This window comes from Typopeltis vanoorti, chromosome 1, assembly GCF_054136105.1.
Source record: "Typopeltis vanoorti isolate ZY-2024b chromosome 1, IOZ_Tvanoo_1.0, whole genome shotgun sequence".
NCBI classification, from domain to species: domain Eukaryota; kingdom Metazoa; phylum Arthropoda; class Arachnida; order Uropygi; family Thelyphonidae; genus Typopeltis; species Typopeltis vanoorti.
Genome location: NC_143549.1, coordinates 36,883,370 through 36,910,974, shown reverse-complemented (window position 1 = coordinate 36,910,974; position 27,605 = coordinate 36,883,370). Strand labels below are relative to the sequence as shown.

Below are 27,605 nucleotides of genomic sequence, written 5' to 3'. Positions count from 1 at the left end.
AAACTTCTAGGTACTTCAAACAAAACCATGCTAATCTAATTAGTATAAAATAAATTACTTTCCATCTTTCAGGAAAGATGAGAAATTTTTGAAAATAAACATTTCATGATCAATTATATATGAGATAACTTGCATAATCAGTTACAGCATATCCTGGTTGGTTCGATTTTTGACATAGTATTGTTCACTTTTAGTCAAAATTAATATATTCTGCTGCTTTGTTTTATGTGCATGTGTGTGAATAATCTGGAGACTAATACCCATTCTCTCTTCTTTTTTTTTTTTTTTTTTCTCTTTTTTTTTATATCAGTACTTCAGGCTTCTAGTAAGCAGAATCTTAGTCAGTGAATTTCTGCATGCTGGTTGGAAGTTTTTATTATATTTTTTATATTTCATTATAATTAATTTCTCTCAATAAGTCTTTGGACTAAGTGATGAAATTTATTTATTACTCCATACATATACTGCAATTAAACCCATATGACTTTTTTGCAGGGGGATGGAGAAATATATATCCACTCTCCCATGCACTCATACACAAGAGGTTGCAAAATCTGTGGTACATCAGTGTAGCATGTAGGCAAAGTGGTCAAGAAAAAAGACCTGTTCATATTTTTTGATTGGCTACAGGTTCTAGGGGAAGCTTTATGGGAAGGACTGTTTCACAGCATATATGTATACACTGTGTGTGTGTGCGCGCGCACCTTTGTGGTTAACAGAAGATAAGGGATGGTAAAATAGCAGTTTCTAAGATAGTGATTAGTTTTTGATACAGAGATTGACTACAGTATTTATATGACCATATTAGAAAACTAAAGTGAATTTCTGCATGCTGATTGGAAGTTTTTATTATATTTTTTATATTTCATTATAATTAATTTCTCTCAATAAGTCTTTGGACTCCCTGGAGATGTCATGTAATAATAATAATAATCAGTGTGTGCACTGGTTATATTTTAATAATTTTTTTTAATATTTTAAATTCTTGCTGTATGCATAAATCATTTCCCCTCTAGTAAAGGGTTTGATGTGATGAAACCAATTGTTGATTATGTGATATGCTTTGACTGATTATGTAATTTTTCATTACATTATTACAGAATTCAGTACAAAAACATTTCCTCCTGCTTTCATTTTATGCAGTATTTAAAAAAAAATTCTCATCACTTTATTTTCTGTGACATTTCATGGTATATTCATTAGTATATGAAATGTTAATGGAGGCATAAATTTACACTAAAATTGTTAAGTTGGCAGGATAACAGCAGAACACACTTGCATTATTTCAAAACTAAATGTGCTTCCACTGGCTGATAATTCTGATCTGTGTGGAGAATGGCATGTTCTATTTATCTGAATTTTGGTTTCTTTTGAGAATTTCTTGTAGTTTTTGTTATTAAAAATCACACATGATTAATGAATTTTAATATGAAGATCTTCAACATTTTTGCATAAAAAAATATTTCCATCAGAAACGAAAGGCAAAATTTTTGAAATTATACAAAGAAAGTAAAGCTATTCTTAGTAATGGAGCATTGGTTTTTTTAAAAAATATTATTCAACTGGTTGCAAAGATGCTAAATAAGTGAGATTATATTTAAATAATGATTATTAATTTGACAAACCTGTGTGCTTTTTTTGCAGGTAAGGATATAATACTTTTGAACAAGACTTGATTGGACTGATTTGGTATGTGATTAGGAGATGTTGAAGATGAAGAACCAATACTTTGAGTATATATATATTTATCAGATAGCCAAATATGAACTAAACAAACTAAGAATTTTAAAAAGTTGAAAATCAGTTTTATGTTCCTTTTTATTCTTTATTTTCAACCCTTTAAAATTCTTAGTTGGTTTACTTCGCTTCTTTGTTATTGGTTGATTCACATTTTTGGCTATCTGATAAGTACATCTGTGCTCGGTTCTTCATCTTCAGCATCTCCTAATCATGTAACAACTCAGTTTAATCAAGTCCTGGTCCAAAGTACTGTATCATACTTTATTTAAAAAAATGCACACAAACATGTCAAATTAATAATTCATATTTAATATAATTCTATTTATTTAGCATCTCTGTAATCTAGTTGGATAATTTTTTTATTTTTTTAAACGGGGCAATTCATTACTGGATTTGCTTTCTTTGTATACTTTCAAAATATAGGAGCCATGAGTTTTGGAATTTAAAAGGCAAAATTTTTCTTTTCAATTGGTGTCAGTAAAAGCAAAAGTTTTACTTTGATTTCTCTTGGCTTAAAATATAGAAATTTATACTTTAGGAAATTTGAACAGTTCTATTGAGAATTGTCACTTTTTGTTTGAATTATTTATACACAATCTCAATGTTTCAAGAAACTAATATATCCAGATGCTTTCTTCTGGAGAAGTTTTAACAGTATTTCTGTATATGAAAAAGTGCATTGTCTCAAGTCTGCTATAGAATTCCTGCTTGGTTGATGCAACCTACGTAGATATCTCATTGTTAAGCCAAAATCACAACCTTAATGAGAAAACTAATATTGATTACTAAATGCTATCTAAGAAAAAGGTATTGATATAGATTCTCTTATAGTATTTATTGTCAATAAGTTTAGTTAGTGTTCATTTGAATTCATGTTCAGTTTTTTTTTTTTAATTATTACTATTGATTTTTTTTTTTTTTTTAATCTCACAAGACTTATAGCATATCACTGCCGTATTATTTTGGGTTTCATTACATTATATTTGGCGAAATTATTTTACTGGATTTGGTTCTTCGGCTATGATATTTCAGTTTAAGTTGGTAGCAGGTAATTAATATGCTTAAATGATGAGCAGTAGAAATTGTGTAAAGTCTGAGGAAGCTGTTTTTTTTGTATGCTTATCTAGCAATGATAATAGTAAATTGCATCTTCATGTATCGTTATCATCCTTTCTTATACCTATCCTGAAAGGATGACAGGCTCCTTTGACTCATACTCGACACTGCTTTATTTATTCTTTTCTGAACTTTCTCCAGAATCTCATAGATGAGATAAAAACTGAGCAAACAGATTTGCACATCTGATTAAATACTAGTTGAATATAGCCTGCACAAGGCCTTGTTCAGTGAATAATCTATTTCTACATGTCAGTATCTTCTTTATTGTCATAATCTGAGTTGTCTTCACAATTCTCAAAATATATCCCCTAAATTTCAATTCTTGTCATGTATTACCCCTGGGTTCCTTATCTTCCCTGCCTCCTTCAGTACATCTCTAAAAATTTAATACACCACATCCAATTTTTGCCTTCTGAATTTCGAACCTTGCATTTGAAACATTGAATTATCATCCTTGTGTGGTCATTCTCTTAAAATTCCTATGGATGGCATCAGGTTTTTGACTCTAGTTTTGCATCTGGCAATGGCTGCATATCTATCTTTTGATGCCATGGCCATTATGCTTAATTTATACAGCCATGAAACAGAACCTTGTAGCACACCACTAGTGACTTTCTCTTCTGGAATCATGTTTTTCAGCATAATTTACTGAATGAACTGGTCAGCGATAGCCATTCTCTTATTTGGCTCACTAACTTTATTATCCATAGTAGAATTAAAATAAAAATATACAAAATGGTAATTCATCCTAGTATTGTGAGCAAAAACCCATAATATAATAGACTAAGGTGGAGAAAGATAGCACTGTGTTGTGACTTGGCAGTCAGTCAGCCTGAGAAAAATCAGAACAGTCCAGATGGAGATAACTTGAACACAGAAAGAATAGTTAACAATCATTTACAATTAGATCTAATGAGAAATGACTAGAGGAAGTTTGTAATGATGATTTTATTTATTCGTATGGAGTTTCCTCTCTTTTTCTCCCCCGTCCCTATTGGGACGAGTTGAGGCCCCTCATGGGGGGGTAGGTATTTATGGCTGTAGATCCTTATGTGTTCACGGGGCTGGTTTGCCTGCTTGCGGGATGAAACATGCCAGATAAACTGGCGGAAAAAACCTTACTGCCCGTGCTCAAGACCGGCTAACTTGACTATGGCTGAGGAAGATCCTCAAGTCTTCGACAGGAATCGAACCTGGGACACTCCTTCCCCAGTCATATGGTTGCGAAGCGCACAGCCACTAGGCTAACCACACTGAGAGAAAATGGAATGAAAGCAGGTTGATTGCTTGCAACTTGAGGTTCAGTATTGGTGGAATAAACTTGAAGAAATCTGTCATCCAACTCCATCTACCCTAATTTAGATACTTTGTCATGTGGCATTCTTCACCAGAAAAACTTTGGTTTTTCATCCTGCAAAAAAATACTGGCTGAACAACATTTGCAGTTTCCAGACTTGAACAACTAGCTTTAGTTGCATCAGCCATAATTCAACCATTTCAATTCACTGACAGCCTGACAAAGGTCTGAAATGTCTCTCTCTTTACACACACACACCCTATATGCATCCTTGTCCAGTACACCTGTTTATCTTTTGTAATATATATTTATGTAAATTGTTGAAATATGACCTCACCATAACAAATTTGTGCTGACCCATATAGAGAAACCTAGTTTTATTAACTCAGTTCTTCATACACCTTGAACTCATCCACTCACTCACGTTAGCTTTTGTACATCACACTTGCCAGAATGAAATTCCTTAATGAATTACTCATTAATTACTTCAACCTTCTAGAGTTGTTATTTATCTTCCATTAACTAAAATCATCCTTCTGTGATCACTTTCTTCTGTATATTAAAAGAATTCCCAGTATCTTCTTGATTTTCTTGGTCTGATTGGCTGTGTGCTGTTTGTATGTACTATCTCTTTCCTCACCAATTTTTTTATATTTCTTGTAATTTTTTATAATACTGCCTCTTATATTTCTTGTACAACCAGTTAGCACTTCCCACCTTATCTGCTTTCATAAACCTTCTTCCAGAACACCTATTTAATGTAACTCTCCATCAATTTAACATTTGCCTCCTATTTAACCAACAAACGTTTGAAAAGTATTCAGACATTACTATTGTTAATTATTCCTTGATCATCCCAAGTCAACACTGATCTCCTTTCCATTCATTTCTTTATTGCTTTCAGATGTCTTCTCAGTTTTTCATAATCTTCCACCTTATCCATATATATCCTCCTTTTTTTTTTTTTTTTTTTTTTTATAGAAGCACTCATGGTCCCTCACCCAGTGGTTCCTTATTGTCACTTTTACTTGGAGTCACATTCAACATCTAATTTACATCCTCCAATGTATTATCAAATCTCAGACATGGTTTGCCTTTTAAACTCATTCATTTTACTTAACTCCCATATACTCCTGCCTCTTTCTTCCATGTTATATTTTCATAATTAAAATAACCTGTCATGGCCATTTGCTAATCAGTTATATCTATACACACCTTCCTTGTTTTATGTCAACACACAAAAAAGAAGTTGTAGACATTATGTATTTGGTACTCTTGGTTGGTTCAGGGTTATACAATCTGGTTACACTGTTTTGGAGACCAAACATGGAATTTTTTCAAGCTACTTTAGGACTTCAGTAAGCAGGATGGGATATGTTCTCATGATGAAAATCATGTACTATCCAGATGACTTCCTTTTAATGACAGCATACTGAGCATCCCATGCTGTCTACTAATCACACCATATTTTAAAACTACTGCTACTCCTTCTCTTCTCTACTTTTCTCCCATCTCCACTTTGAACAGACTGCTAATGATTGAGAAAACTGCAATCATCAACATCACTTCCTCTTGCCTTCTTTATATTGACTACCTTTTCTCAGACATTTGTTGCTGTTTTCAGTGTTCATGTCTCCTCTCTTTCTGTAAGAGTATAAGAAAGCTAAGCTAGAAAGTTTTTGATGCTAAAGAATTTCTTTTCTTTTACACTCTATTTGCCTTTTAAATTAAAAACTTGATGAAATGAACAATACTTTCAAATAATAGAAACAGGTAAAGTTTTTGCTTTTTTTTGTCACCAGAGTAAAACTTTCCAAAATCCAAAAAAATTAATCAGTACAGCAGGAGAAAGTTGTTCATCACTTATTCACACATTTCCTTCTGTGATTTATGGTCAATTGTAATGGACTGCAGTAACATTTTTAACTGATTAGTGAATCCCACCAGCAGCGGTAAAATAGTCTATTTCGGCCATGCCTATATCTAAAAATAGCAGCCATTGTATTCACTATTAATTTCTGAAAATCCCTTAATCAGGAATTTTGTATCAACTATATCCTGCTTTTTTTCTGTTCTTTATTCATTGTGTGTGTGAGAGAGAGAGAGAGAGAGACAAGAAGAGGAAAAATTAACAAATAATGATCTGAAATAGGTTTTGAGTTATCTATTTGCATCTTCCTTCTTATCTAGAGATGAAAGTATTTTCAAAATTTTCTTGATTTGTCTTTGGCTGTTTCTTGTTTAGGTTTTTTATTCTAAGTCTCCATTTTGAGTGATGAAATGCCACTGAAGCCAAATTTAGAACAAGCAGCTATGCCTATATAAGTTTCTTTTATAGTGATTTACATTTTAATAACCATACATTTTACATATTTCCAGTTATACATTTGTCACTTTTTCAGTAAGCTAAAAACTGAAATTATGTAATAAATTTTTAACACATGTAATTCAGGCTACTTATTTAATGAATTTTATTTATTTATTATTATTATTTCACATTGTTTACTTGATTATCAGTGCATTATGAATGCATTTTAGCTTCTGCATTCTCCTGCCTCCATCTGATATTTATAGCTGCAAATATCAGTAGTTATTCAAAAGAAATATAAAAATGGAGGAAAATTCACTTAAAAAAACTTTTTTAATGTAAACTTTGTATTTAGTGTCGATAACATGCTCTGCAAGTCTAGACTGTTCAGGCTCATGGTATTTAATATAAGATGTGTTCTTCTAGACGAATAAAAAGCAGATCTTCTGATTTGTTCAGAATAAGATAATCCACAAGAGCAAGGATGAAAATAAAATAAATAGCCAAAGATTATTGAACGATAATATCAACAGAAAATCAAAAAAAAACAGTGGCCTTTAAAGGATAAGATATAATAAGAACTAAAATAGTAATAGATAAGATTTTAGAACAGGTGAATCCATTTAACTACCTAGGATGTATGAATATATATAAAAATGAAAAAAGATATAAACCTAAAAATTGCAAAATATTTAAAAATAACTGGTGTAATTAACTATATTTAAACCTAACCTAGTTCAAAAATAAACTAGACTAAAAGTATACAATACATTAGCCCTACCAATCCTATTGCATGGAAGTGAAATCTGGACAATAAAACAAAAAGACAAAGATTAATAACGGCTGAAATGAAGTTTATGAGAAAAACTGCAAAGTATATCACAAAAGAAATGAAGAAATTGTGAAAGAATTAAACCAGGAATCAGTAATAGAAAAAAAAATTATATATATATATATATATATATATTATGCCACCTAGTGGTGAGAGTGATCATAAGGTCTTGACCTGGGAGGTGGCTAAAGGTGTGAAATTTGTGATTAAGACAGGGTATATGTGGAATTACCGTGCTGGCAAGTATGACAAGCTTAGGAGATTGCTTGGATCAGTGCCATGGCATGTACAACTGCAAGGGCTGGACGTCGATAGAGCATGGGAAGTGATCAAAGAGCATTTACAGGAGGTTATGGCTGATTGTATACCTAAGGTCCGAATAGTGAATCAAGGAGGGGTTAAATGGATGAATAACACCATTAAGCTTGAGCTGCAAAAAAAGAAACAACTATGAAGGGAATTTAAAGAAAGGGGTGACCTGCAGGCACACGAAAGGTATAAAGTACAGGCCAGAAGGGTAACAAGTGTGGTAAAAACAGCAAAAGCCGATTATGAAAGGAAACTAGCTATGCAAGCAAAAGAGAATCCCAAACAGTTCTTTCAATATGCTGCAAGCAAGAAAAAAACTGTACATGGCAAAATGATTTTAAGGAATGACGATGGTAAAGAGTTCACTGAACCAGTCGATATAGTGGAGTTACTGAGCGCGCACTTTGCAAAAGTATATCATCCAGGTGGTGACGTTGAAAAAATGAAGGAACCATTAGTTTATATGGGAATTGTGATGAATGAAGTGGAGGTGAATAGTCTATTACAGAACCTTAATGTGAATACATCTGTGGGATTGGATGGTATACCGGCACGGGTCTTGCATGAAGCGGCTAATGAATTATCAGTGCCCTTGACCATGTTGTTTAATCTGAGTCTCAGGTCTGGCTTAGTCCCGAAGGCGTGGAAAGAGGGGAAAATAGTTTCACTGCATAAAGGAGGATCCAAGACTATGGTTGCAAATTACCGACCGATCAGCATATCAGGAGTTGTTGTCAAGGTCGTGGAGAAAGTAGTCAAGGGAAAAATACAGGAATGGATTGATGAAAATGAGATACTGTACAGAGGACAGCATGGCTTTGTGAAGGGTAGATCATGCCTCAGTAACTTGCTCAAGTTTTATAACAAGGTGACGGCTGAACTGGATAAGGGAAATGGGTTTACAGTGATACTGCTGGACCTGGCAAAGGCGTTTGACAGGATACCACATGGAATTCTAATCCGTAAACTACAACATATGGGAATGGATATAGGGTTGGTGAGATGGATAGCTGGGTGGTTGATGGAGAGATATCAAAGAGTAGTTTATTCAGGAGTAGAGTCCAAAAAACGGCCTGTGACTAGTGGTGTGCCACAGAGTTCTGTTCTTGGACCACTGCTGTTTAATCTGTTCATTAACAATATAGGGAATGGTCTAAGTGGGACAGTTCATTTGTTCGCTGATGATGCAAAGTTGGGTAGGGCGATAGTGAATGCAGAAGATGTCAAAGTCTTGCAAGATGACTTAGATAGATTGGAGTTCTGGACTAAGGAGAATGGATGTCAATTTAATGTGACAAAATGTAAGGTTATGCATTTCGGAGTGAAAAGATTAGCAGCAGTATACCACATTGGTGGAACTGTACTCCAAGAGATTGATGAGGCCAGGGACTTGGGAGTGTTGGTGGATAGGGAGATGAAGTTTAGGGGGCACATTGCGAAAGTAGCTAAATCAGCTCATCAACTCACTTGGTTGTTGAAAAATACCTTGACGAGCAGAGAAAAACAAGTTATTGTACCTCTGTACCGAGCCCTGATAAGACCTCATCTCGACTACTGTGCCCAGATTTGGTCACCTCGGTTCCTTCTTGATGGGGAGGAGGTTGAGAGGATCCAGAGGCGAGTGACTAAGATGATAGCAGGTCTATGGAATGCACCATATGAGAACAGGTTGAAGATTTGTGTGTTGCAGAAACTAGTTGATAGGCGAAAAAGGGGAGATATGATTGATACATTCAAATTGCTAAAAGGATTCTATAGGATTAATTCAGATGATATTTTTGAGATCAGGACTGGTGGTGGGAGAACTAGGGGACACCCATGGAAGCTGGGCAAGAGCGTGGTTAGCAGGGGTGTTAGAGCTGGGTTCTTTACTTTTAGAGTGGTAAATGAGTGGAATAAGCTGCCAGAGTCTGTTGTGGGTGCTATGACAGTGAGCGAGTTCAAGGCAAGGTATGATAGATACTGTGAGAATGTTGAACAGCTGTGTGAACATGATGTTTAGGGCCTCCCTCGATGAGTCTAAGCACTCCTGGAGTAGCCCGTGGTAATAATAATAATATATATAAATAAATAAACATAAATGGATGGCACGTGTTGAAAGAATGAAAACAGAAAGATTACCAAAACCAAAAAAACAAAGATTAATAACAGCTGAAATGAAGTTTATGAGAAAAACTGCAAAGTATACTCTGTTCAATCACAAAAGAAATGAAGAAATTGTGAAAGAATTAAACCAAGAATCAGTAATAGAAAAATAAAATAAAAACATAAACATAAATGGATGGAACATGTTGAAAGAATGAAAACAGAATGATTATCAAAACAAGTTTTAAATTACAAACCGTTAGAGAAAAGAAATCCAGGATGTCCTCTAAAGAGATTCAATGATGACTTCTATGGCTGGAACAGGCCACTGTAGGCCTAAATTCTTGAAAAGCATGCTGATGATGACAAGAGCAAGGAATCTAATGCCTAGAAACTTAGAGAAGTGGAAGCTTGTCCTTTGGAGAAGAGAGAAGGGTGGAGTATTTTCCCGATGAGCAAAAAGCAACAAAAATATTCAGTGGTTTTAAAACTTGCTGTGCATTCAGAAATGCCTTGCACGTAAGGGATGGAATGAGTTATTTCTTCTCTATTGGAAGAGGTAGGATAGCATTACTGTTAAAACTTTTTTTTTTTATTAATTGTTAAAACTATTAGATAAAAAGGTGGAATTAATATGTTGTAATTCTTTCTGGGAAACTTTGTCCAAAGAACATAAAGAATGAGAACGATTAAAGTCCTAATACTTCCATCCTTTTAACTAGGATTACAGTGAGATTCAGCATGGATATAACAGCCTGTATGAGTCTTCTTCTGAAAAACCGGAAAATTTAAGCTGCCATCTGGCTGATGAAGAATTAGGATATCTAAAAGGGCTAATTGTTATTTACTTTTAAGGTGGGATTCTGGGGTGAAGTGCATCTAATTTAGAAAGAAACAGCTGTGACTTAGAGGATGTGCCATTCCAGATTGCAAAAATATTATCCAGGTGTGTGGGTGAAGTGTTATCAAAGATACATTGTTCAAAGTATTCCCTGAAAAGTTGGCAATAATAGGAGAAATAGGCTTGCCCATGGCTGTTCCTTTGATGTATTAATATTTGTTTTTAAAGGAATAATAATCAGAAATAATAAAATCAAATAATTTATCAATATCTGAAGAAAATTCTTGAAATAATGCATTGTGTCAGATAAAAGAATATTAGTAAACAAAGATACAGCTTCTAAACTGATCATAATATTGGATGCATCTGGATGATCAAGTTATTGGCCTAATTTAATTATCTTGCATTAGCCAGCTGCTAGGGTGGCACTTTTTAGAATGGTCATTAATTGCTGTTCTCTAATCCTGTATTGATGATGCCTATAACACTTAAGCAAAAATTCTACATAAATAAAGTTTTTTACTTGAGTTTTCCTCTGTTTTTATAATTATGCCAACTCACAGTATTTCACTATTGAAACAAATCAGTAGTTACTAAATTCTGAAGGCAAAAACTCTTCTTTCATGAGACAGGATGATATTTGCAGTATAATATATATCCACTGCTGCATCTGAACATTAAAGCACCGTGATGTTTGAGTTATAGATGCAGCAAGCCTAATAGCTTGTGGAATTATTAGGCAATGAGTACCACAAACTAAATTATTTTTGGTATATATACTTTCTTTCTTTTATCAAAAAAATCTACTGGATTGGGGGATTAGATTTTTTTCGTATGTTTTATGCACTGCTTACCCTTATTTGCTTATTGTTAATGTATGAAGGTCTAAAAAGTGATAGGTTATTGCTTACAAAAGGAGGCATATTGTTTAAAATGTTTCTTTCCAGTAATGATATTGCTGTATTTATGCTTTCAGAACACATCAGGTAGTATTTTCTGTTTTGGTTCAGTAGTTTGCTCACACTGCTTGTTGTGATGTTTGTTGAAGACTGAAATGATATTGTGTGTAATAAAGAATATCTATTGATTTAAAAAAAAAAAGAAAAAAGTGAGATCAAATTATTTGTGACAGGGCAGCAGTGCACTGAAGTAAAATAAATGAAATGTTTGTGCTTTATAGCCCATTAGGAATGGCAACTTTTTTTTTTACACAGTTGGTGAATGCCAAAATGATGTTTTTAGAGAAAGGATGTCATTTAGTACCATTTTCCAGCTGTAAAAGAAGGCAGTAATCAAACATCTGTGTACTAAATGCTGTGAAATTAACCACTTAGCAAACATGACAAATATTACTAAAGGTCTACTGTAAAGTCAGTATGGCAGATGAATGTCCATCTGTTAGCTCCTCTTATAAATCATTACTCAGATTTGTATATATGAGACTTGATTGAAGATTTTAAGTGAGCAATATGTTATGTCTGGGATACTAGTATTTATTATTAGTAGTGGTGTCACACCAGCCAGCTGATTGAAGTTTTAGTAAAGTGAGAAAAAATGCCAAGATTTCAAAAGTGTAATTGGCATAGAGGAGGAGGAAGAGGTCATAGTTGATCATGTAAATAGAATAGTAAGTTTAATAATGAAATTAAATTTTAAAATTTTCATGCTAAATAAGTGGCGAGAATTACTTTATCATGCTTATGACATTTAAATACCATTATGACTCCTGGATATATAGAAATTCACACATTTTACATCAATTAACACATACCTTAAATTCTGTTATCCCTTCTGCGTGTTGTCAAAATAATGTTGGCTATTGAAACTCATCATATTAGGCTATTGAAACTCATCATATTAACATAGTGGACACAAACATACACACACCATCAAAATATTTCTCTACACACACGTGGAAAATTGAAAAGACCCATCTGCGCCAGCCCTGCTAAGAAGATTACATGTTCTGTTGCAAAGACTGAAGATGTGAATTTTAAGAGTTGTCAATTCTCTGCCAGCACGTAGAGCCATCTATGAATGAAAGGTAAGTTAGCAACCTAATTTTGCTGTAAGAAGCATTTAATCATTGTATCCTATTAGAAAATATCTTGGAGGTCTAAACATGGATAATTGTGTGTATGCACGTTTTATTTTCCAGACTATGCTGAAAGTATAAACATAGAGGAAGAGAGAAACTATTAGGACTTCTTTCGGATTTTCCTCTGTCGTTATCATATTTATCTTGATTCGGTCAATGTAGAGCAGAGTCAAATCAAACCTTATCCGTTTTTCCATGACGGGGGCAACTTTTCTTTTGTGGTACTTGCGAGCAAATTATATCTAAAATTAATTTTCTGAAGGTGAAATGTGAATTCTTTGAAAACACTGTAGCTAATCCAACTTTCAAAAACATCCAGGAAAGATTATGGAATACAACTAAATTGTAATTTTACCTAAAGCAGGAATGAATATGCTGCATTTTAGTCAATATCTCACACATTTGTTGAAATACATGCAAGCATTTTCACAGTTATATTACTAATGCAAATATACTCAAGTGTTTGTTGAATTCTATTTTCTATTCTGTTAAATATCCTGTTAGCATCAGCTGCTTGTTCGTATACTGTCTCGAAAGTTTCTCTCATGCCGACAATTTTGACTCTAATGCTAAAAAAAAGTGTTAATTGAAATAACTTTCAGCATAGTTTTCCAGTAAATTTAGAATTTTATATGAAATAAGTATTAACTTAAAATTTTCAAAGATCATGGAATCCAGATTTAGTTTGATTTATTTCACTATTTTGCAAACCAGCCCCTTGACTAGGTCTGTGTGCATACATTAATTAATTCATTCAGATGAACTGTAACCTGACTTGTGGAAAATGGTCACTGTTTGTTGAATTTTCTCCAGAATTGTGACATTTGTTTTTTGTTAGGTGTCTGCTCTGACTAAAATATTAATATTTTTCTTTAAATGGTTGTTGCAGTATGTAGTTTCCTTAGATCAGCATTGATTACATGGCAAGAGAGCAATGCAAATCAAAGCATAAAAAGTCCAGTCTATTCATAGGAAGACTAATGGAATAAATTTTCTCGAGAAAGACTGCTAGGAAGGGAAGCTTTGTAATAGATGCCTTTAATCATCCTCAGAATCATTTGATTATATGCATCTTTTTTTTTTTTTTTAAAGATCAGTCAGTTTAGGAAAGCAGCTTTCTTACGTTTTGATTTTTCTATGTTACAAACCTGACTTTTGATCTTCCCTGTCAAAAGTTAGGTTCAGGACACAGAAAAATTGAAATTTAAGGGGGACTTTGCTTCTAAATCGCTTGCATATTTAAAAAAAAAAAAAGTTTCTCCTTGAGAATGAATTTATTCCACTAAACTCGCTAATGATTGGTTAGACTTTTGTTTACATTACTCTCTTGCCAACAATTGATGCATTCATCCAAATCAAATTCTTGATATGTACTCTCATGAGGTGTGTACATGGTACTATGATACATAAGGACTCTATGATAGTATTGTACTACATGAAAAGTTTACATAATTACTAACTGCCTGTTAACAGCTTTTCTCTGAATTAATCTGTTATCTTCCAGAACTCCAGTATTGTCATATCTTCTATTTCATCATCTGAGTCTCTTGTGCATCAAACACATGTTCAACTAACCTTTCCTCTCCAATTCTGCCATAATTTCTAAGATTAGCTCTGTGATCACATTCCTGAATATTAACGATATCATATTCCTTTCTATTAACTTCATTTTTAATATGATTCTGCCATTAATGTCATCTTTTCACTCCTAATTTTTGCCAGAACCTTAAGTTCAAATTGGTTTGAACACTGTATATAACTACTGCAGTGTTTTGACTTTCTCTCTTATTTCATTTGAATTTATTAATTTGCCTTACCATATCAGCTTTACTAATTTTTATTGTCTATTTCCATATTTAATTTGCCACCTTCACTACAAATTAGGCCTAAATAGTTTTTTTTTTTTCCCCTTCTTCTTCATTCAGGATTCAGCTAATGTTTTCAGTGTACCTGTCTATTTTCTTGATCTTTATCTTTTACTGGTGATTTTTCATGCAAAATTTGTTATTCAATATTCAATTAAGCAATCCTGTAGACTTGGACTGGTATTTATACAAATTGTGTGTACAGTGAAATAATTACTCTATTAATCACAGATATTTCTTTTACTTATCGTAAAGAAACATTGGTGTGAGTTGAATAGTAATAGAAATATTAATACAAAAGAACAGGAAAGGATATGTATGCATTATAATAAAATCTTTCTAGGTATGTAGTCATAGTTGCTAGGATAAAATGTGTGTTAAACAAAATTATTTAATGCAGTTGAGGATAACAATTTTGAAATAGAAAAATGCAGTCAGTACAACTTAAGTTAGACTGACAGTAAGGCTTTAGCCTTTTCTTTGAATTCAAATTTACAGGTACATTTATGCATACATTTGATATTATCTCATTAGATCCTATTGCTGTTGTCATGCTGAATCATATCATATTTATGAGGTTTGATAAGCTGAATGTAGTTCTGTCTTTAAAAATATGTGTTTTTACAGATCTTTTTTGACAAAAATAAGACATGCTGTATGACTGGAGCTTAGTAAATGCCGGATAGCAGCCAAGGTGATAGTTTGTATTTCAAAGAAAGTAAAAGATGTCAAGTTTCTTTGAAGAATTTGTCAGTGGCAGTGAGGAATTCTTCATCTTTGCCACATTTCAGAAAAAAAAAACACCTTTAATATAAGGAATAGGAGAATTAAGATGTCTGCAACAAAGAAGTTGTAGACTTCTTTTCCTTTGGAGAATATTAAGTGAGAATAGTTTTAATGGCACTTATGACATAACAGCTATTAGAAACATATTCACAAGAATAAAGGATATTAATTTTATTAGTGCAAATATTTTGTCTTGAAATTCACAAGCCATCATTATGATCTCAAAAGAAAGTTAACGCAAATGAATGTTGTTGCTTTTTACAGAGTTTACTCATGTTCGAGAACTACAATAACATTAAGTAAATATTGTTTGCCATTTATGCAAATAATATTCTTCCAATGGATAGACAGTCCTTCTGATTTAAATTTGGGGCACAATAAAAACATCTTGACACTGTAAGAGGTGGTATTAGACCAGAGGATATTATGGTTTGTGTTGACTCTGTGCTGCACCAGGTCATATTTTTTTAGGTTTTTGTGTTGATGTAAGACTGGTGTTCCTGCAGTTGTTTTGTGTAACTGAACGTCCTGGTAAACATGATGAAATTTTGTTGACAGGGAAGAAAGGGAAAATGACTGTGATTGTAAAATGGAATCTCTTCAGATACAATTTACAATCATGTCCATTTTCCCATGCCCACAATTCCAGCTTATTTAAATCATTCTGCATATCAGCATTCCTGATTACCCTACCTATCTTTGCATCATCAGCATATAGTTGTATGTCTCTTGTCAAATCCTTCCCAATATCATTAATGTACAGATTGAATAACAGTGGACCAAGCACTAGTTACCTTAAATCTTGCAGACCTGCATTTATTGTCAGTCAGCCATCCTCTTAATCATGCTAATATTCTATAACTCAAACCAATATTCTCCAATTTATGCACCAGTCTACCATGCTATATTCTGGCAAAATCCAGAAGTATCATGATGTATCCATTTCCCCTTGTCTAGTTCAGTGTTAACATTGTTATAGAATGTGAGCAAGTTGCTAAAACATGACCTTCTCTTTGTAAACCCATGTTGCTCATTGCAAAGTAGAGATTCACCACCTTCAATCTATTTCTGAATGCAAGCCCTGACCAATTTTTCTAAAATCTTCACCACCACTCCTGAGATACTAACTGGTCAATAGTTGGATACATCGGTCTTTGCACTACCCTTGTGCAGTGTAATCACCATACATTCATTCCATTCCTGTGGAATCTTCTCTGTTATGAGACTTATATTAAACAGCCTGGTCAATAGCCAGTTCAGCTGAACACTCTTTTAGCACATGTGCTGATATCCCATCGGTTCCTATTGCTGAATTTTTATTCAGTGTGTGCAACATCTCTAATACCTCATCCTCATACACCTCAGTTTCTTCATCTAGTGAAGAGGTAGCAGTGAGCTCAATGTCACTTACACCAGGTTGATAGCTTTTAACAAAATGGGCACTCATTAGTTGAACAACCTCTTCTGCATATGTAACCCTCACACCATCTGCATTTAAAAGAGTTATTATTTCATATTCATTCTTTCTTTTACTTGCAGCATATCGATAGAATTCTTGTGGGTTGTTTTTAGCACTCAGGGTCGGTTTTTTTTTTTTTTTTTTTTTTTTTTTTTTTCATATTCAGACTTTGCTTTCTGTACAACAGTTATGACTATTCTAGCCTGCTGCTTATAATTTTCATAATGCACATCTTCCTTATGCACACGGTATTCTTTCCATGTCATCCTTTTTCTTACGAATCTCTTGCTTAATAAGATTACACATCCATTTAACTCCTACCCTATTTATTCTTTGAACTCTCGGGACACATTCTTATATCGTATCATTTAAGTATTGTTTAAATGCTTCCCATACACTGTTGATATTCTTCCCATCCAACAACTGATCCCATTCCACTGAACTCAGTTAGTCATAATTTCCTGCTTTGCAGTTGAGCATGTAATCTTTTCTGAATGAAACACTCATAAACTTAGTCACTTCCCAAGTGAATATTGCATGATCACTGTCACCAACCAGAGGCAGAATAGTTACATCTTTGACTGAAATGCCCTCTGACACTATAATCAAATCTAACACTCTTTGACCTTGAGTTCCTTCTGTCACATGCCGCTTGAGGAGGTTGTCCCGCAACAGTTCAATGAATTAATTTTCATTCTTCTCACGAGATTCTATTGCTACCCAATTCATATTTCATATTTGGATAATTAAAGTCTCCCATTATGATTATTCTTTTCGTGCTCATCTTTTATATTTGGTGATACATTTCTTCATTACTAGCAACTGATCCACCAGGTCTGTAACAACCCCCCACTATTAAGTTAGGGGATAATAAATCCCTCATTATTTTAAAGCCGGATACGAAACTCGGAGATCGAAATCTAAGAGTTTCATGCCGAAGAACTATCGGTGAGTCCAAGCATAAGTCAACACTAGGGCAACTCGTGTCAAAGGTGGAGCAAGCTCTGTCACTATACTTAATATTTTCTCATAATGTAAAATGCAGCTCCTAGGAGATGTATTACTGTTTTACATTATGAGGAGAGGTCACTACCCAGACCAGTTTTGACCTTTATTGAGGTCTCATCAGTGAGTAGGTAGACCTGGAATACCAAGGTTTAAGTGAACCGAACTTACATATACCCCTACTAACGAATTGCCAGACCAGTGTACCCATATATTATTATTACTATGATAAAGAGCCAAGAGGCTATTTTTTCGGCAGCGTAAATTAAGTTAAGGGGATAATAAATCCCTCATTATTTTAAAACTGGATACTAACTCGGAGATCGAAATCTAAGAGTTTCATGCTGAAGAACTATCGGTGAGTCCAAGCTTAAATCAACACCTGGGTGATAACACTGTAATTGATCCTGTTAGATTCCACCTCACAGCAGATAGCTTCAAACTATCTGGTGTGAGGTGGAACTGCCACATGAAATACTGTTAGTGGTAGTAGTACTACAGTCGTAGGTCTTAACTGGATTCAAGACATCCGATATCATTAGTAGCAACACCCCCCCCCTCTCTCTATCCTTCCTAAAAATACTTTACACTTGATACCAGTTAGTATGTCTGATTACGATAGCCAAGTCTCACAATGCATTCAATCTGAGGTCCCAACATGTCGTCCAAGGCTACAAACTTTACCTTTTAGTTTCTGATACTCCTAACATTCGTGTACAGTCATAATAATCTACCTTGTTGTGTCCCACTTTATGATTATTAGGCTTCCAACTATCCTTACATGTGAAATCCTACTTGTCTTTGTCCAAATCTTATTTATATACGAGATATCACCCAAATACAAATATTCAAGCTTCTTCTCCCCTTAGTGTCCCTAAATATTTATTTTATACTGCGCCTTTCAGGACATTTAGTTTAAGATATAAGATTCAAAAACAAGGAGCAATTACCAAAATTTTTCTGAGTGTGAAATCAATATGCAGTCATGACCTTTACCTCGTAACTTTACAACCCCCCCCCCTCGCGTGATTAGGTTCGTACGTTGTTATGAGTGGTGCATTGAGCGGTAATCTCGGACAACTGTTTTTCAATGAACAAAAGTTTATTGAACTCTTAAACATGGTACAATTCATTCTTTATCAAATAAAACTCAATTCAATACTAAGAATACATAATACAAACTTTCACTAGCTAAACACAAGTATTAGGTTAAGATCCTACGTGAGAATTGTGATCATATATCCATAACAGATTCTATACACACAAACATGTACAATCCCAGAATGAGTTGATCCTTTGTCTAACCCCTTACTGGTTTGATCACGCTATAATTCTGTATTTTCTAGGACACATAATCAGTTACTCTAATTTTCTCACTAAGACAATATGGATTAAAATTATCCTTTCGCTGAGCTAATACACACTTTTGACCTTTAAAACTCTCTTAATTAAAATACGATGTATATGCGTAAATCTCTAGGCACATGAATACGTATTATTTAATAGTAACAAGCTCATTTTTTTTTTTAGATTGACATATACTGAAGTCCTAGTATAATTCTCATTAATGCTTTCACTGTTCAGTAATTGAACAATGACTACAGTTACATATGATTTGAATTGACACGAGATTTTACAGTACTACCTTTTGACTTGGGTCTTCTACACTGGTCTCTACCTTTTTCCGATATTTTACCTTCCTAGGACGAACTCTTCTACAGGGTGTTCGGGATAAATTTGACAGTTTCGTAAGGAAAAAGAAAATCTTCTTTGTATCTATTAAATTTAATGAATTGACAAAAAAACATTACAGGCAGAGTTAATTACAATACTATCAACAAGATTTACTCAAAATAACCACCATTAGCATCGATCACAGCTTCAATTCTGCTTCGGAACCTCGAACAAGCTGATGCTACAGTCTCCCTGGGAAGGGCCGCAAAAACTGTTTTAATTTTATCCATTAACTGGGCTTTTGTATTACTGGAAGTGCGATTGGTGTCTTTTTCAACTGCGCCCCATACAAAATAATCCATGGGGTTAAGGTCTGGGGAGTTTGGAGGCCAAACATTTGGACTGGTGAAGTCGTAGAAATTTTCAGACAACCATTTTTGACTTTTCCCAGAGGTGTGGCAAGGGGCCGAATCCTGCTGCCATACATACGGCCTACCATTGGCTACCCTTGTTATCCAGGGCTTGACTACAGTTAGCAACTCCACGAACAAAGCCCGAATTCCAATGCCAGGGTTCTTCAACACCTGTTCCTGCAGATTTGCGAGGAATTCTGCTGTACGAACGCAATCAGATCGTCTGCTAGGGATCTTTCTTCTTGCTACATCCTCGTAGTCACCATTGCAAGTCTCTAGTTCATGCCTGATTGTTTTTACTGTATTCAGGGAGCATTGGGCAGCAGTCGTAATATCCTTATTTTGATGGCGGGCACGAATCATCATGATACAAGTTATTCTCTTCCATGATTCAGGTGGGTTCCAGCTATCCATCCTTTCTGACATCTTGTATATGAATGAAGAAGGGTCCAAACTTTTAAATGAAGAGAAGTGTGTGTTAATACATGTAACTTACGGAAAAATATAATTAATTATAAATATGTCAAATTTATCCCGAACACCCTGTATAGCTTATCACTCCTAAGTTCTTTTGGCACTAAGATGGGCTTTCACAATCTTTATCTTACATTCTTCAATCAAGGACATACATAGGATCATCTATTCTATGGCTGTGAAATTCACCACGTGGGCACTGACTCCTTTATAGAATTTTCTTTCTCTCATTACGATCACTGAACTATGAAACACACTGACATTATCTTCTCTCTTTTTAACTAAACGGCATCCCTCATTTCTTACAATAGGAACACGGAATCGAAATTCTGCACACTTTGTTTCCTTATTGTGTCAGACGGAGAAAACTCCTAACCCATCACTCAGGAAAGCCACGTAACACCTATATGAAGACTCGTGAAGAAAACTGAGGGAAAAAAAGCTTCGTGGGGGGGGGGTTTCCTAACCCTTTTACATGATGACCCCTACCGGCACTTCCTTCAGTTTCTTCCCCCCCTCCTTACTGGAGTCGATTTCACTGACCAATTCGAGTGGCATGTGACGAAGTCTCAATTTGGGAATTATGATCTTGAGCTTTGGTTTTTGTTTAAGCTAACCTCCATGTCATCTATACTAAATTAATCCCCTTTCCAAAATTTTCTAAGAATTAACTCGAGCCTTTAATCTCTTATTTCAAGTGTAAAAACTAGCCTCTCGCATACAAAATCCTATGACTAATCTTCTTTATCACAACTGTAATAAAATTCCCTTCTTTTTTTTCTTTTTTTTTTTTTTTTTTAGTTCAACAAACAATTTCAGCTATATTTTTCACTTGGATGCAAGTGTGTTTCTCTTTCTTTTTATTTTTTGTATTCGTTACTTTCAAAGGTTCTTAACGATACCTGCTTAGGAACAAGCTTGCTTACTTAGTTATCTATACAGGGTTTTTATTTCTTTTCCTGTTACACCACGATAACTGAAATTTTCACATTCTTAAGTTATCAGGGTGTAACAACTGCATGTTCTTGGCTGCATTCAGCATGATACAGCTGGACAACTTCCAGATCTCATTGTTCTCTAATACCTTATACATGTAGATATCTTTGCTCATGTTTGATGGGTCTCAAAATTGCTATCTCCTTGTCAATTTCCATGATAAAGTCATGATTAACACAGTTATATAACATTGTTGCCCTTTCACTCACATTCTCACCATTCCTCCCTTTATAATTTAGGTTCCTTGACTCTGTGTTAGGTCTCATACTCCTGATTATCAAGACTCCCGATACCAGATGCTTTATCATATCAGGGCAAAATACCGACAATTTTCACTTTCTCATTCTTCACTGTTCATCTCTTCCAACAACCCTTTGATTGTCCTCTCTCATACTGAACTTATCGCTAGTTAAGTCATTAGTACCTACTACACTTACAAATTGAATTGAGATGAAGATAAATTTAAACATATGAAAGTAATAATGAATAGCAATTTAACACCAAAAAAGAATTATGCTTGAAAGGTGGAGAAGTGAAGAGAATTGATTCATTTGTTTATCTTGGGCAAATTAAAAATGGAAGCATTCTCCTAGGTTTGAACGACTTTTGTTAGAAAGATATCTTCAAAATGATATTCCCATTAGTATGAAGTGGAATGTTTTTGATCGTGCCTCACCTTGTAGTTACACAAGGCAGTGAAACTTGGAATGTAACTCATGATATGGATAATAAATTGAAATTTACCCAGAGAAGGATAGAAATGAATATGTTCAGTGTGATGCTTATGCACAGGATATCATTTACATATGCATTTATGATGTAGTTATACTGGACACATTGCAAGATATAACACAAGATTGTCTTACTTATTAACAGAATGGAAACCTATGGATTGAAGTAGACAGAGGAGTAATATCAAGGATGAGATGGTAAGATGAAATTGTACAGATTAGATTACTAATACAATGAAATAAAAGCTGAAAACAAAATGAGTGCAGAAAATTGGAGAAGACCTTCGGCCAGCAGTGAACTGATCTCTCTCACACATACACACACTCTATTAGTGTTTTAAAATGGGTGGAATGCATTGTCAGTAGTTGTGATGAATGAATTTAAGAAGCATGATAGCTATTATGTGAATAATGGTTAGTGTGTCAATGTAGGGTTTCCCGTGATGAGTCTTTTGACCCCATGGAGACACCGTTATAATAATAATTGTAATGTACATTTCTCTGTTATTTTATATTCTTATTGGTTATTCTTCAACTCACTCTGTTGTTTTAAGATATGTGAAATGAAATAATAATTGACTGTGACTTATATTTTGTTTAAGTGTAAATTATACTTGAGAAATTATATTCTTATTCTTGTTTAATCTTTTATCCAAGTGTGATCAAAGCTTGCACATGAAATCCCATAATGCAAAGCACACTTCCTCTCAGAAGTGCATCGTATCATATACTATGCATTAAGGGAAGGCTCTATACAGACCAATATCTACCCCATTGAGGTGTCAGTGAAAACCAGACCCAGGAAGATACCAAGGTTCAGTTAATGCAGAACATACATTTCTCGTATACAAACAGCAAAAAAGGTATATCAACTTATTAAAATACTCAGAATCACAGATAGTAGTCGAAAGTTTTTTACTTGCTTAGAAAGTAAATACTTGCTAAGACATTATTTTTGTTTAATCTTTTATCCAGCTGTAAACACTTGGATAAAGAAAGTTTGTGCATGAATCTTCACAACTAGGCTATTTGTATATAGAGGCTGATGAGACTCAGTAAAAGTTGAAATTGGTCTGGGTGGTGATCCTCCTTAATGTATACATTATGCACTTTTGAAAGGAAATGTGCTTTGCATTATGGGATATTTATAGATGATCGAATAATAATGAAGATAATATACATCTGATATTACATCAAACCAATCTTCCTCCACCTATTTCAATTCTAATTGCTGACTTACAAGTCATATATTGACTATAATAAATTTAGTTTAATCCTTTATCCAAGTGTAAGCAAACAAAGTTTGCACCTGAAGTATCTTCAGGACTGAAGCAACTCGTGATAAAGGTGAACCAAGCTCTCATCACTACTTGTCTTAGTATCTCCCATAATGCAAAGCACATCTCCTTGCAGACATGTATAATACTATGCATTAAGGGAAGGGCCACTACCTAGACAGGTTTCGACCTTTATTGAGATCTCATCAGTGGGAGCCAGATCCAGAGGTGGTGATCAGTGTCAACTAAGGTGGAAGCAATGGAGAAGTCATATTTATCTATACGAGTTGCCAAAAGATGCCTCACCTTATTATAAAATTACCCTGGATTTAGAGAAAGATATTGGAAGTTTTTTCACTTGGTTAGACTATAATAAATTTAGTTTAATCCTTTATCCAAGTGTAAGCAAACAAAGTTTGCATCTGAAGTATCTTCAGGACTGCGGCAACTCATGGTAAAGGTGGACCAAGCTCTCATCACTACTTGTCTTAGTATGTACTATATCGACTATGTACTGCTTGATATAATACCTCATTTACACACCATATAAATCATTTTGAACAGCTTTCCTCTTGGCACCTTGTCATATGCCATTCCAGGTCTGCAAAAAAAAAAAGTTAAATATAGATCCCTGTTATATTCCCATAATTTCTCAACTGTTTGTCTTAAAGTGAAAATGATTTGACAATCCATGTTTGCCCTAAATGCAGCATGTTCTTCTCATTTCTCTTCTACAATTTTTTAGCTTCCTCTCAAGTTTGTTTGCTGAAATTACTCTGAGGAAATTTCCCATTCAGTTTGAGAATTTTTAACTTGACTATGACAAGTGTGATGTACAACATGATGAAATTCCATGCTCGCAGTTAAACAGGGCACCCTGCTATTTTCATCGTGAGAACCAGGGCAAATAGTGAAAGGTCAGCTACTGAAACACTCAGCATCAGTTGAATTGATGGTAGATATTAGTGTAGTGGAAAAGATGTCAAACTGTACAACTAGAGAAGTACTATGAGGACATAATTTGGTGGTAGTACTGAGACAAAGACTAAAACAGGTAAAAACCTATCAAATACAGCTGTATTCTGTAAAAAGTGATCAGGGGAAGGGAAGCAATAGCATTCTACATCAAACGATATTTGAATTACATATGGTCTGATGAAAGGTTTTTCTAAAGAAGATAGAGGAATGATTGTTCTAGTCATTAGAGAAGGCAGTTGACATGAAAACAGAAATGCTTGTCCTTGGAGATTTAAACAGTAGAGCAGAAAGGTAATCCCAGGCATGCAGAAATGTTTTGGAAAAAATTGGTATAAAGGGCAAAGGCAAATAATGGTGCCTGCTAGATTTCTGTTCAGGACTAGTCATCACAAACGACATGATTCAGCATAAGATTCACATGTGGTGAGAATAAACAATCAATAAGATTTTTCTTTTTGGAGAAAAGATAAAAGTCTTATTGACTGCATTATTATTTATGGTGATGTTTTCACAGTAGTTCTGGATACAAGAATATACAGCAAATTCAGGGAAGTAAGTGATAATTATGAGTATTAAGCAAGATAAAAAAATTATATCTCATTGAAAAGAACAATATAAGAAAGTTGTTTAAAAAAAAGAATTAAAGTTATCACTTTTATGGTAAACTGTAGGCTCAACTATATTAACATTGTTCAAGAAAATTTGAGAGTTTGAAAACAAGAATAAAATGCATTTTCACTAGCAAACTGATGTTGATTATGAAAGTTTATTTTTCACTTGGTTAGACTATAATAAATAAATTTAGTTTAATCCTTTATCCAAGTGCAAGCAAACAAAGTTTGTGCCTGAAAATATCTTCAGGACTAAATATGGTGTTGTACTACCTTACCCCAGTAACGTAGTACAACACCGGGCAACTCGTAGCAAAGGTGGACCAAACTACCATCACTCCTATTCCAGTATCTCTCATAATGCAAAACACATCTCCTTGTGGATATGTATAATGTTATGCATTAAGGGATCAGCCACTACCCAGACTAGTTTCGACCTTTATTGAGGTCTCTTCAGTGGGAGCCAGGCCCCAGTGGTGGAGATACCAGGCAGAAGCAATAGTGAGGTCATCTTTACCTATAGGGGTTGCCAAAAGGTGTGCCACCTTTTTTTATTAAATTACTCTGGATTTAGAGAAAGATGTTGAAAGTTTATTTTTCACTTGATTAGACTATAATAAATAAATTTAGTTTAATCCTTTATCCAAGTGTGAGCAAACAAAGTTTACGCCTGAAAATATCTACCTTACCCCAGTATGGTGTTGTACTGTTACACCCTGATAACCAAAGAATGTAAAAATTTCAGTTATCATGGTGTAACAAGAAAATAAAAATATGAAATCCTATGTAAGTAGCTAATACAAAATATTTAAAGACAGAAAATATGCTTGCATCCAAGTAAAATAATTATAGCAGAAATTGTTTGTTTAACTAAATAATAAAAAAGGGAATCTTATTACAAAAAAAAAGGATATGAAAAAAATAGGTTAAGTAAGACAAAGAAGATTAGTGATAAGAATATGTATGTGAGAGGCTAGTTTAACACTTGAAAAAGGGAGATTAAATTATTCAAGTAAATTCTAAAAAGGGGATTAATTTAGTATAGAGGCTAGCTTAAAACAAATGACGACCGCTCAAGGTCAATTCCCGAAGAGTGAGACGTCGTCGCATGCAAGCGAATCGTAGCATGTTTTGGGCAGAAAACGCCACTTTAATTGGTGAGTGAGATCGACTCCAGTGGGGGGGAGAGAAATTGAAGAGGGTGCCGATAGGGGCCATGGAGATAAAAGGGTTAGGAACCCCCCACACACACACACACAGGCTTTTTTCCTCAGAGTTTTTTTTCACGAAATTTTCGCATAGGTAACGTGGTTTTCCTGAGTGACGGCATAGGAGTTATCTCCGTCTGACATAGCAAGGAAACAAAGTGTGCAGGAATTCGATTTCTATTGCAAGAGACAAGGAACGCCATGTAGTTACAAGAAGGAAGAAATTGTGTATGCATTTCATCATCCAGTACTCGTAACGAGGGAAAGAAAATCCATACAGAAGTCCGTGCCAACGTGATGAGTTCCATAGTGATAGAATAGAAGATCCTGTGTGTGTCCTTAATTCAAGCACGAAAGGTATAGATCGTGAAAACCAGGGTTCATTCTAGAAAGATACTGTAAACTCTTGTATCAATTGAAATCGCATATAGTTGCAATCATTGTTAATTACTGAACAGTTGAGGATATACTAGGACTTGAGTACAAGTCAGAGTAGAATGAGAGTAAACTAGTTTACATTATTTGATAAGCATTCATGTGCTAGAGATTTATGTATGTGCATGGTATTTCATATGAGAGTGTCTTAAAGGTCAAATGTATGTATGGGCATAGCGAAAAGATAGTTTAACCTATATTGTTTTGTTTTGTAAGTTAGATAAGGTAAACTGAATATAAATGTCCATGGTATTATAGCAATATAGAGCATTCTGACTGGTATAAGTTAATTTGTTCCAGTATTATATGTGTATATTTATATGTATAAAATCTGTTATGACAGCATGATCGCAAATTCCCATATAGGATTTGCCCTAATACTTGGAATTTGCTTGTGTAATTTTGTAATTTTATTCTTAGTATTGAATTGTGTTTTATATATTAGAAATTGAATTGTACCATCTTTAAGATTTTTAATAAACATTTGTTCATTAATAATACAGTTGTCTGAAATTGCTGCCTAATGCACCACTTGAAAAAACGTACAAACCTAATTACACGGGAAATTAATGTGTTAAGTTACGAGATAAAGGGTCACAACTGCTTAATAGTTTCACGCTCAGACATATTTTTGTAATTGCTCCTTGTTTTTGAATTATATCTCTTAAACTAAATATCCTGAAAGGCACAGTATAATATAAATATTAGGAACACTAAGGGGAGAAAAGGCTTAAATATTTGAATTTTGTAATATCTCGTGCATAGTTAAGTTTTGAATAAAGAAAAAATAGAGATTCACTTGAAAGGATAAAAGAAAGTTTAATAATCGTAGATAGGGACACAACAGTACTATCTTACTGGGGTAAGGTAGTACAACACCAGGCAACTTGTAGCAAAGGTGGACCAAGCTACCATCACTCCTATTCCAGTATCTCTCATAATGCAAAATGCATCTCCTTGCAGATATCTGTAATGTTATGCATTAAGGGATTGGCAACTACCCAGACTAGTTTCGACCTTTATTGAGGTCTCTTCAGTGGGAGTCAGGCCCAGTGGTGGAGATA

General features: G+C 34.3%; 1 protein-coding gene across 4 annotated transcripts in view; it reads left to right on the top strand.

Annotated features, from left to right (window-relative positions):
- Positions 1-27,605, top strand: part of LOC150109894 (uncharacterized) — a 71,088-nt gene that overhangs the window by 7,424 nt on the left and 36,059 nt on the right. The window contains exons 2-3 of one of the 4 annotated variants that reach the window (XM_090397227.1): positions 12,370-12,575; positions 22,690-22,895. The exons of 1 other annotated variant lie outside the window; for it this stretch is intronic. In XM_090397227.1, coding sequence (XP_090253353.1) covers positions 22,856-22,895 — 40 coding nt within the window. In that variant the 5' untranslated portion in view covers positions 12,370-12,575; positions 22,690-22,855. Of the gene's footprint in view, positions 1-9,113; positions 12,576-22,689; positions 22,896-27,605 lie in introns of those variants that run through there. 2 more of the 4 variants (XM_090397236.1, XM_090397245.1) reach the window with 2 other exon arrangements.